The following is a 13626-nucleotide window of genomic DNA, read 5'->3' on the forward strand; positions in this document are numbered from 1 at the left end:
CATTGAGAAGGCGGAGCTATAAGAAAAAAGGGTAGGAGCTTGCCGGTAGTCAGTCACAAACAGGTAGACAGAGGCCGGCTTTCGACGGAAAGGGACGAGAGCCACGGGTTGCTCACACGAGCTATCTGCACAGCCTCACTTATGTGTGGCTCCTTCACAGTAAGTGCCTCACATCTCAAACTGAAAATGTCTTTCGGCGTCGTGACTCGAGGTCATACTTTAACTCATGTTTTGCATTTCACCATCAGCATTGTCACCGGCGGCATCCACGGTTTACGAGTGAGCTGTCAGACCTTGTGACACTCATTCAAGTTATGTGTTTTCACAGTAAAACAGGGGGAAAAGTTGCAGCTTGTTGTGCTTGGATTTTATTGTCTGAGTGTTGTTGTCAGGGTTTTGAGTCACCGGAGGATTTTGAGTTACTGGAGCATAGTCAAACTGAAATCAGTCTTTGTTTCAGTTACTGGAGTACAATCAATTAATTAAAAAAAATAGAGTTATAGAAGTACAACTGAATATATATTGGTCTTTTTAAATTTGAGTTACTCGAGAAGAGTCGAAAAGAAATTGCTGGTTTTTTAGTTTGAGTTGCTGCAATACAATCAAATTGAAATGGGTCTATTTTAAAATTGATTTACTGGAGTACAGTCAAGTAGAAATTCGTTTTCTTTAAATTTGAGTCCCTGGAGGACGATCAAATTGAAATGAGTCTTTTTTAATTTGAGTTACTGCGGTTCAATCGACTATAAATTGTTCTTTTTAAATTAAAGTTACTTGAAAAGAGTTAAAATAAATTGCAGTTTTTTTGTTTGAGTTGCTGCGATACTATCAAATTGAAATGCGGCTATCTCTAATTTGAGTTACTGGAGTACAGTCAAGTAGAAATGAGTCTTCTTTAAATTTGTGTCCCTGGAGAACGCTCAAATAGAAATTGGGCTATTTGTAATTCGAGTTACTGGGGTAGAGTCACGTAGAAATGAGTCTTCTTTAACTTTGAGTCTCTAAAGAACGACCAAAGAGAAATTGGGCTATTTTTTATTTGAGTTTCTGGAGTAGAGTCAACTACAAATGAGTCTTCTTTAAATCGGAGTCCCTGGAGAGAATCAAATTGAAATTAGGCTATTTTTAATTTGAGTTTCTGGATTAGATTCACGTAGAAATGAGTCTTCTTTAACTTTGAGTCCCTAGAGAACGATCAATGAGAAATTGGGCTATTTTTTATTTGAGTTACTGGAGTAGAGTCAACTAGAAATAAATCTTCTTTAAATTTGAGTCCTTGGAGAATGATCAAATTTGAATTAAGCAATTTTTTTTATTTGAGTTACAGGATTAGAGTCAAGTAGAAATGAGTCTTCTTTAAATTTTTTGACCCTGGAGAACAATCAATGAGAAATTTGGCCATTTTTTATTTGAGTTACTGAACTAGAGTCAAGTAGAAATGAGTCTTTTTTAAATATGAGTTACTGCAGTACCATCGAATGTAAAGTGGTCTTAATCGAGTTACTCGAGAAGAGTCAAATGTCAATGGTCTTTTTAGTTTGAGTTCCTGGAATACACTCAAATTAAAAATGGGCTATTTTCAATTTGAGTTACTTGAGTAGAGCCAAGTAGAAATGAGTCTTCATTAAATTTAAGTCTCTAGAGAACGATCAATGAACAAATAGGAAGTGGTGTTTTTTTTTAATCGTAGTTACCGTAGTTTTTTTTTTTTTTCAAGTTTGAATTAATGGACTAAAATCAAATTAAAATTGTATTTTTAATTGGAATTACTGGAGTACAATCAAAAAGAAACTGGTGTTTTTTTTAATTTGAGTTACTTTAATACAATCAAAATTCAAATTAGTCTTCTTTCAATTTAAGTTACTGGAGTACAATTGAATTTAAATTGGTTATTTTTCTATTTGGGTTTCTGAAGTAGAGTCAAATAGAAATTTGTCTTTTTAAATTTAAAGTGAAATTAAAATTGTTCTTTCTAAAATACAATCAAATAGAAGTCGGTCTTTTTCACTTGAGTAACTAGAGTAGAGTTCAATTGAATTTTATATTTTTTTCAATGTGAGTTACTGGAGTAGAGTGAAAATGAAATTGTTTTTTAAATTTAAGGGACTGAATTAAGGTCAAATAGAAATTTGTCTTTTTTTTCAATATGAGTTATGGGAGTAGAGTCAAATTGAAATTTGTCCTTTTTATTTTGAGTTACTGGAAAAGGGTAACATACTAATTTTCAATTTTGATCATTTTTCTGTCCAAATAATCTTCATTCTGGTGTAAATTGAGGTAATTCTATCTATTTTTGTCGTTTTTCAGGTTGGCCTTTTCTATGACTGGAGTACAATCAAATCAAAAAAGTCATTTTCCATTTGAGTAATTGTAGGAGATTCAGATTGAAAATGTTCATTTTAAATTTGAGTTACTGGAGTAATGTTTCGAAGGTCATCTTTTGAATGATCAATAGCACTATTTGAGTAATAATTTTGAGTTTTTCAGGTATGTTAGCATTATTTGAGGTTGTTTTTTCCATTTTGTCCATGAATTTAGCTGTAACTTGAGCTACTATTAATTGAAGACTTAAAACAAGGGTCAAATGTTTAATCTCTTTGCGCTTGGTTTTTGTTGTTTGGGTTGTTTTGTCAGAGATTTGTGTGACCGTTTCATGAAAAAAACATTTTAAATTTTTTTCTTCATCTCCATAAAATGTGGTCCATTAGCCACCGACTCGTCCTACCCTCAAAACTCCAAAGTCAGACTAATTAGTCCAAAAGTTCTCAAAGTCTCATTTGATTGTGTTCCATCTTATCGAACATCTGAGGGGCAACCTGAGGAGCCTGAGGAGGAACCCCCTTCTGGGAAGCCATATCCCAGCATTGTGTTTTCCTCCTTTTTTCCGATCAAAGCTTCTTCTGTCTCGTCAGTGGAGGCTTTGGTGAGGGGAGTCTGTGGGCGAGATATCTGTCTGCAATCTTCATGTGAACTGAGCCAGAGACAGTACACAAGTCAGGACGGGAGCACAGGGCCCAGTTTGGGCCAAGGGGAAGTCAGTGAGAACGGCGACTGCTTTCCTTGTGAAAGTGGTGTTGCTGCAGGGGCTTGGGGGGTTGATGACGCTCACAGGAACCTCCCTTAGAGCTCCGGGGTTCGTGACTGGGATTTTCACAGGATGTATGGGACAGCGGGGGCAGCACGAGGGCTCGGCTTTGAAGTCTGTTTGTCCAGTAGTAGCCAGAGCTGGGAAAGTAAATCCTTGCTGTAATTCAGCTCTAGCGGGTTTTTAAAATTTGAAACGAGAAACTAATAATGAATCAAATGACAGAGTCTTAACTCGTTCTCTGGACTATGATGCTTAACCTTTCAGACATTGCAATAGCATTTTTGAATCTTGGGAATCGTTCAACCCCTTTTGACGTTACATTTTATGGAAACTATCTCATCTCATCTCATTAGCTGCACCGCTTATCCTCAGTAGGGTCGTGGGGGTGCTGGAGCCCATCCCAGCAATCATCGGGCAGTGGGCAGGGGACAGCCTGAACTGGTTGCCAGCCAATCGCAGGGCACACAGGGACAGACAACTCGCTCGCTCATTCACACCTAGGGACAATTCGGACCGGCCAATCCACCTGAAATGCATGTCTTTGGAATGTGGGAGGAAACCGGAGTGCCCGGGGGAACCCACGCAAGCACGGGGAGAACATACAAACTCCGCACAGGAAGTCCGGTAGCTGGATTTGAACCCACACAGGAGGTTCCCAAGACCTTAGAACTGTGCCGCGCACGCGCTAACCACTGCGCACCGTGCTGACCCTTAGGGGAACTAACCTTTTTCAAAATCTCGCCCTACCAGGCCCTGTCCGCCGGGTGCACTGCAGTCATGTTGACCTCGGAAGAATCACCCCACAGAATAGACGTGACTTCCGTGGCGATGGCGGAGTCCCACAACTCGGACATGACCCTCTGGAGCGAAGCTGACTTTGAGGCTAATTGCACGTACATTGTGAAGGACCAACCTCTGGGAGAAGTGTCCAAAAACTGCTTAAAAACCCGAGCTGAAAGGTCCTTGCCCAGAAACCTGGTCCTGAAACGCTGCCTGGACTCGGCACAGGTGAGTCCCTACCTTGTCAATACCCTGAGACAATTACCGAGCCCCTCGGCGCATACCCTGAGGTCTCTGTGATAAGTAGCTACCTGGATATCTGGATTCCGAGCCTTTTGTCCCAGTGTTCAATTAAACCATAAAACAAAGTCGAGGCACCTGGAACCCACCTGAAAGGTCAGCAACATTTAGCAGTTTTATTTACTGGCATGTTGTAAGGGGTTTATGTTTAACCCCGTTGCCAGAGATCTTAGATAGCCAAGCAGACAGTAACAGATTATGCAACAATAGAAAAGATCAAGAGAAACAGACAAGATGCTAAAAGGCTACGTTGACCCTTGAGTCAAGTCTGTCTGGGATCGGTCCACCAAAGAATAGAATTGTGAACAGGCGTTCGTGACACAAGAGAACCGCCACAGAGCCGCCTCACAGGGACAACTGGTTCAAGGTAGCGTTGACTATACTGTAGTAAGAGGGGGGGATGCTTCCTGATACTTTATCCTCTCTTCCTACCCTGAAGGCTCGAGAGAGGTACATTTCACACCTGGATGTGACAGAACACGAGTAGCAGTGAAATTTTAATGCCGAAACAGACACCAAGGGTGATTGTTTTTTAAAATATTCAGTATGGGTAAGGAGAGGATCTTCATCCGTCTTTCTGGTTGATTAATTCAAACCAACTGTTCTACTGAAAGGGTGAACTATTTAAGTGTTTATAAAGTTTTGGACTGTTGAATTTTCATAAGTTTTAGAAATGATCCCAAACAATGGTCAGATATTCCCCTTGTTTTAATAGTTGTTGGACAAGACAATCTTCTGTTGACCATAAAATTTGTCAACGTTAGTTCTCTTGGCTAAGCTGTTGGTGTTAATTCGAGGTTCAAGTTGTCTGGCAAAAATGTGATGGAACTCTTGCCAAAAGAATTAACAATTACAAATGAGTAGTGAACCAGATTCTTGACTTCAGCCGCTCCCAGGGAACTGGTCCGCATCCTGTAAATCTCTTTAATCTCTGGTCTCTCAACCGACTGTCATTCTTTGCCTTCTTAACCCTTTATTTAGTCATGATTTTATAACTTTTTCATGATTTCAGTGTACCCCTGACCGTTATCACATCAGCTTTAGCTAGTACCAGAACCAACCTACACCAAGATTTGTGTATGAGGCTTTTTGGTTTGGTTTGTTAAGAAATTCCATTTTTTCAGTTTTGTTTTGATTCCGGCACCTTCTCCCTGATATTACAATAACGTTGTTAGCCCTTTTTGTCCGCGCACCTGTGATACAGCCATTGTCTTAACTCATATTTGCCCAAAATGTTCTGCAAATAAAACTTTTGATGAAACTCCTCACCCTCTCCAGCCTGTATTTGAAGATCCGGCATTATCACTAACTGTTTAGTAGACCCTGTTTCCAACCTCTACCCTTAACCCAACCGCTCAACCAAAAATGAGCTAACTTTCAAACAAATCGTAGGACTTTTAATCCCAAGGCAGTTTCTCAAACTTGTAAAGATCGTTGACTCCTCTTATGTTTCGGACAGGTACTCGGAGTGACCAGCAAGGAGTTGATACCAAAGGGGACACGGTTTGGTCCTCTTGTCGGGGAAAGATACACCAATGAAACTCTGCTGAAAGACGCCAATCGAAAGTATTTTTGGAGGGTAAGCGAGCCAACCGTATAGCACATTTTGTTTCTTTCAGCAGTGCTGGGTTAACCGTTGTGGTTTTAGCGCCTCGTGTGAAGTTTTGTGTCAAAGCACCAGCGCACAGATGTTTGGTTTCACCATCAGTTGCCGGGCAAAAATTCTGGAGAAAATGGCCGCACTTTTCCAGCGAAGTGAACGCAGGAGGAAGTGGCTTTCGAACCTGAGAACCGTTGCCTTTTGGGTGATCGACTTTCTTGACAGGCTCTCACGTTTCGAGACGTCTGCAGAGAAAAAAATGAAGAGCTGAATCAGGTGTTTTTTAACCTGAAACAAGAACTTCAATTAGGTCAATTTGCATATTACAGTAGAAGGGATAAGGGTGACTCTGCCTTAAAATGGTTTTACTTAACTGTTTTGAATTTTGCAAAACCACGAAAAGTCCAAATTCAATGCCATGGCACAGCAGCTAACTCTAAAAAAGAAAAACAAAATTGAACCATTAGATTTATTTGCTATTCCACTCCAGTCATCCAGGAGGCAAACACTAGTTTATCGTAAGAAGCTATAACTACAGTGAAGACTTTCTCCTACATTTTTCAAAGTATTCGGACCACTCATCTAACTTCAAGTGTCTTTACCAATAGCGTAGACCCCTGGAAAACGGTGTCCCAACCCAACCACGGTTTAGCTTTAAGGTGTTAAATAAGGTAATTTTCGCCCCTTTTTATGGCATCTTCTCCTTCACATTTTTGCATTTATATTACATAACATGAACAAATTGTCTGCCATCTTGCTGCTGAGTGTAACCGAATAAGCAAACAATGTTTTTTTTCTTATTTTCCCTTCTTTTTTGTGTTATATTTTTTTTCCTTTTCCCTTATTTTATTTTTGTTTTTGTTATCTCATTTTTTTCCCCTTTCGTTTCCCTCTTCTTTCTTTTTATTCTATTTTTCCTTTGTCATTTTGAGTCTCCATAGTTTGTAATGTTCCTTGTGCTATTTCGTGCTCATATTTTTTGTACTACACAATATAGCAAGATCTCATTGTCAAATAATACATTACGTCCCTTTACTGTAAGTGTGCCTCCCCCCTAAATTTTGGATGAATTTATTATTGATTGATTTTTATATTAATTCCAGATTTTTTTAGATATAATTTTGCTTAGCAATTTTTATAGAAATGGATATATTTCACAAGACTGGATTTTTTTTCTAGCAGTTTTCTTGTGGAAAACCTGGTTCAGCCTGCTCTTATCCAGACCCTTTGTCTGACGGCCCCTTTGTAAAGTGAGTTTGAGACCTTTGCTTTTAAGTGGCGTCCAAATACTCCATGTGAATTTCTGAAATCCAATAAAATCCATGATTCACCCGCTATGACGCCCAATAGAGCAACAGTAAAACAAACATCCTTTTACTTATCGCCATCAAGACCCGAGGCTAAATTTCTATCGCATTTACCATAAAAAAGCATCAAAGACCCCGTGACTTCATAGTTTGTTCCCGAGAGCACATCATAAACCCTATTAGTCATCGGCGGCCTTGGATATTTCGAGTGCAGGTCTTCTCCCGAGGGATTCTACACCACATCCTGGACGGTTTGAACAAGGAAAGGAGCAATTGGATGCGTTACGTAAACCCGGCCCGAAAAGTTGGCGAGCAGAACTTGATCGCGTGCCAGAGCGGTCTGGATATTTACTTCTACACCGTGAAGACCATCCTACCGGGTCAAGAACTGCTGGTGTGGTACTGCTCAGAACTGGCCCAGCGTTGCAACTACCCACCTTTGGGGCAGCTCGCCATGGACTGTGCTGGTGAGTAGCTCTAATTCAATGTTTATTGTACACGAGCCGAAATATATGAGGATAAGTAGGCCTTTTTTTTATAAGGTTGGTTTCACAAAAAATGTGGTGCAGGTGGGCTCTCTCCAGCCACTTACCCCAGGTTGGCGCCCTTTATGGAGTGCCAGATCCTGACACGATAGCTTCAAAATGAGTGTTACTTTTGGATTAATCTTATTTTTCATTTTCACTCGATGTTACAAACCTTTCAAAAATACGGTCAACGAATGGCCCCTGGCCCGTACTTTTAACATGTATACAAATTCTGTAATATTCATGCTATGCCCGATAAGGCGAGGATATATAATATTTGATTTTTCTCCAGACCTCAAATATCGAAAGAAAAACTCACAGATTAATTTTGCGTTAATTTTTTTAAAAATCTGACAGTAAAGAAACCTCATTGGTTAAATGTATTGATACATTGATTTTAATGGCTTAACTAAAACAAGTAAGGTTTTTTAAGATATCAAGTAATTATGAACATTTTTTACATATCAACTTCACACATTGTGTGCAAAATCAGTAGATATTTTTAGATAATTTTTAAAAAGATGTATTTAATTTCTTGACAAAGTATTGACCCAGTAATCGAATATTACAAAAAAATATTTTGTTGGTGGTCGTTCGACAAATAATTCACAAATTACTGAGTCCTTCTTATTGGTCTTACATGTTGCATGGAAAATTTATTAATAAATTATGATAAATTTACATTCCTGACCATTTTCATTTGAAATAATGCTTGTTTTAAAACAGGGATTGACTTTTTTATGTTTTGGGTCCTCTTGATAAACTAAATAATTGCCAAAATGATATAAAAGTAATTAAATAAAACTGCGAGTGGTATTTGAATGAATTATTCCCAAATCAGGGAGAAAAATAATAAATAACAAACAAAAATGAGCATCTAAAAAATAAAAAACGTTTTTCTCAACGAATGTTAATTTGATTTAATGGACCAAGTCTTATTGTTTAAGGCCTTTCAGTTTGGTTTAGAGGGAAATTCCATCTTTTCAGTTATAAATTGACTACAGGGAATAATTAAAATAGTAAAAAAATTGAACATTTTCTTTAATTTTTTGTTACAATTTCACTAAAAAAATGTGAAAAATTCTTACAATCAAACTTGGCCAACTGACACTCTGTTCAGGTGTGGGAGAAGCCCCGCCCACACACTTTTTCTTACCTGAGGGACCATAATAGGAAAAAGACCCCCAAAATGGAGGCACCAGGTGTAGTCCTGGTAAGACGAGACCGATTTCTGGTCTTGTGTTGTTTTTTTTTCATGAATGCCACATAAAATAAAATGAAAGGCAAGTAAACAGCAATCCGGTGGGACTTTTGTTTATTTGGTACTTAAGTCGAAGGAGAAGTCGGAAGCGCTACTTGAACTTCCTGACAGGGTCGCCCGCTGACAGACTGATGTCTTCGGAAGTGTCGGCTGTTTGTTTGCCCAGGGTTGGAGGCGGGAATGGGAGGGGTCCAGGAAGATAAGAATTGCCCTTTGTGTTTTGGTAGCCTAGGTGTGTTAATAAGAAGAGGTGACGTGTGCTAGCAGTTAAAAAGTGGTCAGCAAGACCATTTATAGTATGACCTAATGGTCCTGATGAAACTGGAGACAGAGGCGTGTGATGGTCCTTCACCGCAGAAACCCGGGACAGAGAATTTTGCCACCAAAAACGGAGACAGAAGTGGCAGAAAGTTCTTTGCCATGAAACCAGGGATAGAAGCAGCTGAAGGTTTTCCCCCACCAAGGTTAAGCACAGAGGCAGCCAAAGGTTTTTTGGTGCTGAAACCAGGGAAAGAAGCAGCCAAGAGTCCTGTGCTGTAAAGCCAAGGACAGAAGCGACTGAGGGTCCTGCGCTGCCGAAACTAAGGAAAAAAGCGACAGCGGATCCTTTTTCGCTTTAATCGGGAGCTGAGGGTTCTTTGCCATTGAAAACAGGGACAGGTCCTTCTCCGCCAAAACAAGGCACAGAAACAGACATGGGTCATTTGCTGCCAAAACCGAGGACAGAAGGAGCCAAGGGTCTTTCGCTGGATAAACCAGGGGACAGGAATGCCTGAAGGTCATTCGCCCCCAAAACCCAGGACAGAAGCAGCCGAGGATCCTTTGCTGTCGAAATCGGGGAGCGAGTTGGTGCAGAGCCAGTAAATAGGTCTGGAAGCTTCCAGCGGGGTCTTTTAATGGTCAGGTCATTCTGTCACAGTTCCAGGGTAGATCCATATGCAGGGAATCAGGAACGAGTGCAGTGTACAGCCTATTTAAAGGGTTGGAAATGATGTATTGGAGGTAAATTAGGTGCAGGTGGGTGCTCTCCAGCCACTCCCTTCAGGCTGTTGCCCTCTAAGGCAGCGATCCTGATAGAAGGAAAACAAAATACGTGATTCCTTGAGCATTGTTCTTCTACCAACAGCTACCCAACAACCACAAAAGAAGACGATGGATAAACGGGGCCACAGTGTGACCGAGATCCTTCGAGAAGAGCCCCCCAGGTCCCTCGCCAGCCTTCACCGACAGACGGATAGTTCTTTACCTCAGGCCGACCTCTCGGTTTTCCCCATCGTTTACCCCCGTCAATCTCCTTCTGAACCCATCCACAAATACACGACTCTTCCCTCTCTGCCATGCTGTAGTCCTCCGGTTGCCAAAAAGTCAGCTTTGTGTAACCACACCCCTTCAAGTTTGCACTTCAGCTTCCAGAACAGTCCACTCCACATCCTAGCCAAAGGTTATCCTGAACCATCGGTTTCGGATCAAGTTTATCCCACCTCAAGGCACGCTCCCTACCTAGTACCTCATTACTCACCTTGTCCAGAAAACATTTTACCTCACGCTTACTTGTCCTATACCGATGGACTGAAACCCTACCTGTCTCTTCCCACTCCTTTACTTCCCTTGGAAGGCTTTGCGAACTTCCTGCATGCTAACCACAAGAACCCAATAGAGGATAACATCATTCCTCCTCCACATGGCGAGACCAAAGACGAAAACCTCGCTTCCCAAAGAAAAAACTACCTCAAGAGTCCTTCAGAGGAATCTGAAGATGGAGATGCCCCATGGACATCATATGCCACGTACGCGGTCAGTACTCCGTGTCAAGTCCAGCCCTTAATCGCACCCAGAGGATGTTCCCCGCCCCTGGGTACTGTGGCTTCATCGCACCACCACCCCTCCAAACCGACAACGGCCATGCAAAGCAGCACCGCGGACACCCTGGACCTCCGGAAGACCAAAGAAGAGGAACCAATGGTCGGCTACAAGACCTTGTCTTACCCACTAACAAGGCAGAACGGGAAGATACGGTACGAGTGCAACATCTGCAGGAAGGTCTTTGGCCAGTTGTCCAACCTCAAGGTATGGTCCTGTTTGCTGACAAATTAATATTTGAGTAAAAATTAATATTGGGGATTGTTGCCATCAGGTCCACTTACGAGTGCACAGTGGCGAGCGACCCTTCCGATGCCAAACCTGCAACAAGAACTTTACTCAGCTAGCACACCTGCAGAAACACTACCTGGTCCATACAGGAGAGAAGCCCCATGAGTGTAAAGTAAGTAATTACTAACACACCGTTATTTTCTAGCTCTATGGTGTAATCGATATTGGAGTGATACCTAACCCACGCATGCAAAGTTTGACTGAGGACAAAATAATACAATCGTCGAAAATTGTGTGGGCAGCACGGTGGAGCGGTGGTTAGCGCCTGTGCGGCACAGTTCTGAGGTCATGAGATCGAACCTCCTGTGTGGAGTTTGCATGTTCTCATGCATGTCAGGTTAATTGGCCGGTCCTAATTGTCCCGAGGTGTGAATGAGCGAGCTAATTGTCTGTCCCTGTGTGCCTTGTGATTGGCTGGCAACCAGTTCAGGGTGTCCCCTGCCCACTGCCCAAAGATGGCTGAGATGTGCTCCAGCACCCCCGCAACCCTACTGAGAATAAGCCGTGCAGATAATGGATGGATGGATGGATAAAAATTGTGTTACACATTATTGCATTCTGCTCGCAATGAAGAATGCTTACGATGGCAGGGTAGTTCTATATTCGACTACCAAATAAGACTGCTTGTCGGATTCAGCCTTCAGATATATTTTTTGTCATTCTGGTACGCATGTATACAGAACCAAATGTGGATACAAGCAGCATCCTGCACAGTTTTCTCAAAATCTAGAAGTTACAAAATATCTGGATGTGATATAGTTTCAGCCACAAGATTATTGCAAAATATGCCAGTGTTGGTCTATTTCTTAGTTTTTTTGTAAAATAAGAATTGGGAATATAGAAACAAAAATAATTCAACGTTTATTAAACAGTGTTAGATTAGTTATTATTCTGCTCGAAAATGAAGAATGCTAATTTCACTCCACTAGCTCTATTCTTAATTATCAACTGCTTATAAAGAAAAACACTTAGAATGCCAGGGTTGATTTATATAATTGTTTTTGTGAAATAAAAGCAAGGACATATGATAAAGTGTTTAATGTTTATTTTATAAATTTGTCAAAATTTGTGTTACGTTCGTTTTGCTTCTGCTTGCATTGAAGAATGCTTACAACGCCAGGGTAGTTCTATTTTTAATTACTTAACACTTGCAAAAAAATAATACTTATATACACAGGGGTGGTTTGTTTCTTCGTTTTTTTCCAATAAAAAGGGGCAAAGTGAAAATAAAATCATTTTGTGTTTATTATACATTTGTCAATACTAGTGTTCGATTTGTTTAATATTCTGCTCGCAATGAAGAATGCCCAAGATACCAGTGTTGGCTTTTTTCTTTGTCTTTGTGAAATAAAAGGGGGAAATATTATAAGAAAATAATGGAATATTTATTATTCATTTATTGAAATGAGTGTTACCATTTTTATTCTGCTTGCAATAAAAAATGCCGGGGTAGATATATTTTTAATTATTAAACACTTGCAACGAAGAATGTTTAGAATCCCAGAGTTTTTATATATTTTTATACAGTATATAAAAAGAGGGACATGATGAGAAAAAACATTAAATGTTTATCATACATATGTCAAAATATGTGTAAATACTAAACACCTACCAAGAAGAGTGCTTGTTTTTCTTATCAAATGCTATAGAAAGAATATTGTTCATAATGGCAGGGATGGTTTGTATAGACTACTGTTGAGTGCTTGCGCATTGTTTGAATCATCGTCACATCTTGCTGTTCTTTATTTCCACACGCTTAAAGGTTGATATGCTTTTTGTAACCATTGATGTATTCTTTCATTATTTGGAGTATCTGTTCAACTATAAACGTATGTCTCAGGTCTGCTACAAGCGATTCAGCAGCACCAGTAACTTAAAGACACACCAAAGGCTTCATTCAGGAGAGAGGCCCTACCAATGCAAACTCTGCCCGGCCCGCTTCACTCAGTTCATCCACCTGAAGCTCCACAAACGTCTCCACACCGGGGAACGTCCCTACCGTTGTCCCAGTTGCCCCTGCGCCTATTTCCATCGCTGCAGCCTTCAGGTCCACCTGCAAGGGTTTTGCCCGGCCTCACCCCCGAACAAACACCCGCCCGACCAACTCCACAGAGTTAACTCTGAGATCGCCAGGTTCGACGTGAGCGAGGCGGCCGAGCGGCTCGAAGTCATGGCGGCGGAAGCTGAAATGGACAAGAGGGACGTTTTTGATCTCCTTAGAAGATTGGAGACCTCCAAACAGCAGGGCGGTGCCCCTGCAGCTTTTGAACTCTTTGAATGGACGAAGAAGGGCATGCAGCATTGCCTCAGATCACCGCTACTTTTGCATGCGAGCCACATCAAGCAGGAGTCAGAGCCTGAAGACGATCTTGCTAATCCGAGCATCTAATTCTAATATGCTAATCCTCGCGGGTTAGCTCTGCAGCCTTAAGCCTTATCCAGAAAATACTTGTTTTTGAATTTCCAAGAGTCAAAAAAAAAAATAATCTAAGATTTGCAATTTGCTAATTTATTAAATATATATTGTTTCTAACCAACGATGGTTGACATCATTACGCTTTTCAGGTTGTTGTTTTTCTACCTACTAAGAGTGAGAATGGACGTTTTCTGAT

The 13626-nt window shown here is 40.7% G+C and overlaps 1 protein-coding gene across 1 annotated transcript; it reads left to right on the top strand.

Moving 5' to 3' along the window:
- The first annotated feature begins 80 nt into the window (after window positions 1-80).
- On the top strand, window positions 81-13524 carry prdm1c (PR domain containing 1c, with ZNF domain). Its single transcript, XM_088324858.1, has 7 exons — window positions 81-159; window positions 3839-4096; window positions 5628-5747; window positions 7290-7542; window positions 9990-10930; window positions 10998-11126; window positions 12855-13524. Exons 1-7 carry the CDS (start codon window positions 142-144, stop codon window positions 13401-13403), a joined length of 2268 nt encoding a protein of 755 aa, XP_088180984.1. The 5' UTR covers window positions 81-141; the 3' UTR covers window positions 13404-13524.
- The last annotated feature ends 102 nt before the right edge of the window (window positions 13525-13626 follow it).

The sequence above is a fragment of the Urocampus carinirostris genome, chromosome 20 (genome assembly GCF_059441175.1).
Source record: "Urocampus carinirostris isolate Australia breed hairy pipefish chromosome 20, RoL_Ucar_1.0, whole genome shotgun sequence".
NCBI lineage: Eukaryota > Metazoa > Chordata > Actinopteri > Syngnathiformes > Syngnathidae > Urocampus > Urocampus carinirostris.

Excerpts from the sequence above, each read along its gene's own strand:
- prdm1c (XM_088324858.1), top strand. Across the intron at positions 5,748-7,289 it reads ATCGAAAGTATTTTTGGAGG|GTCTTCTCCCGAGGGATTCT; the intron begins GTAAGCGAGCCA and ends TTTCGAGTGCAG. Across the intron at positions 11,127-12,854 it reads AGAAGCCCCATGAGTGTAAA|GTCTGCTACAAGCGATTCAG; the intron begins GTAAGTAATTAC and ends CGTATGTCTCAG.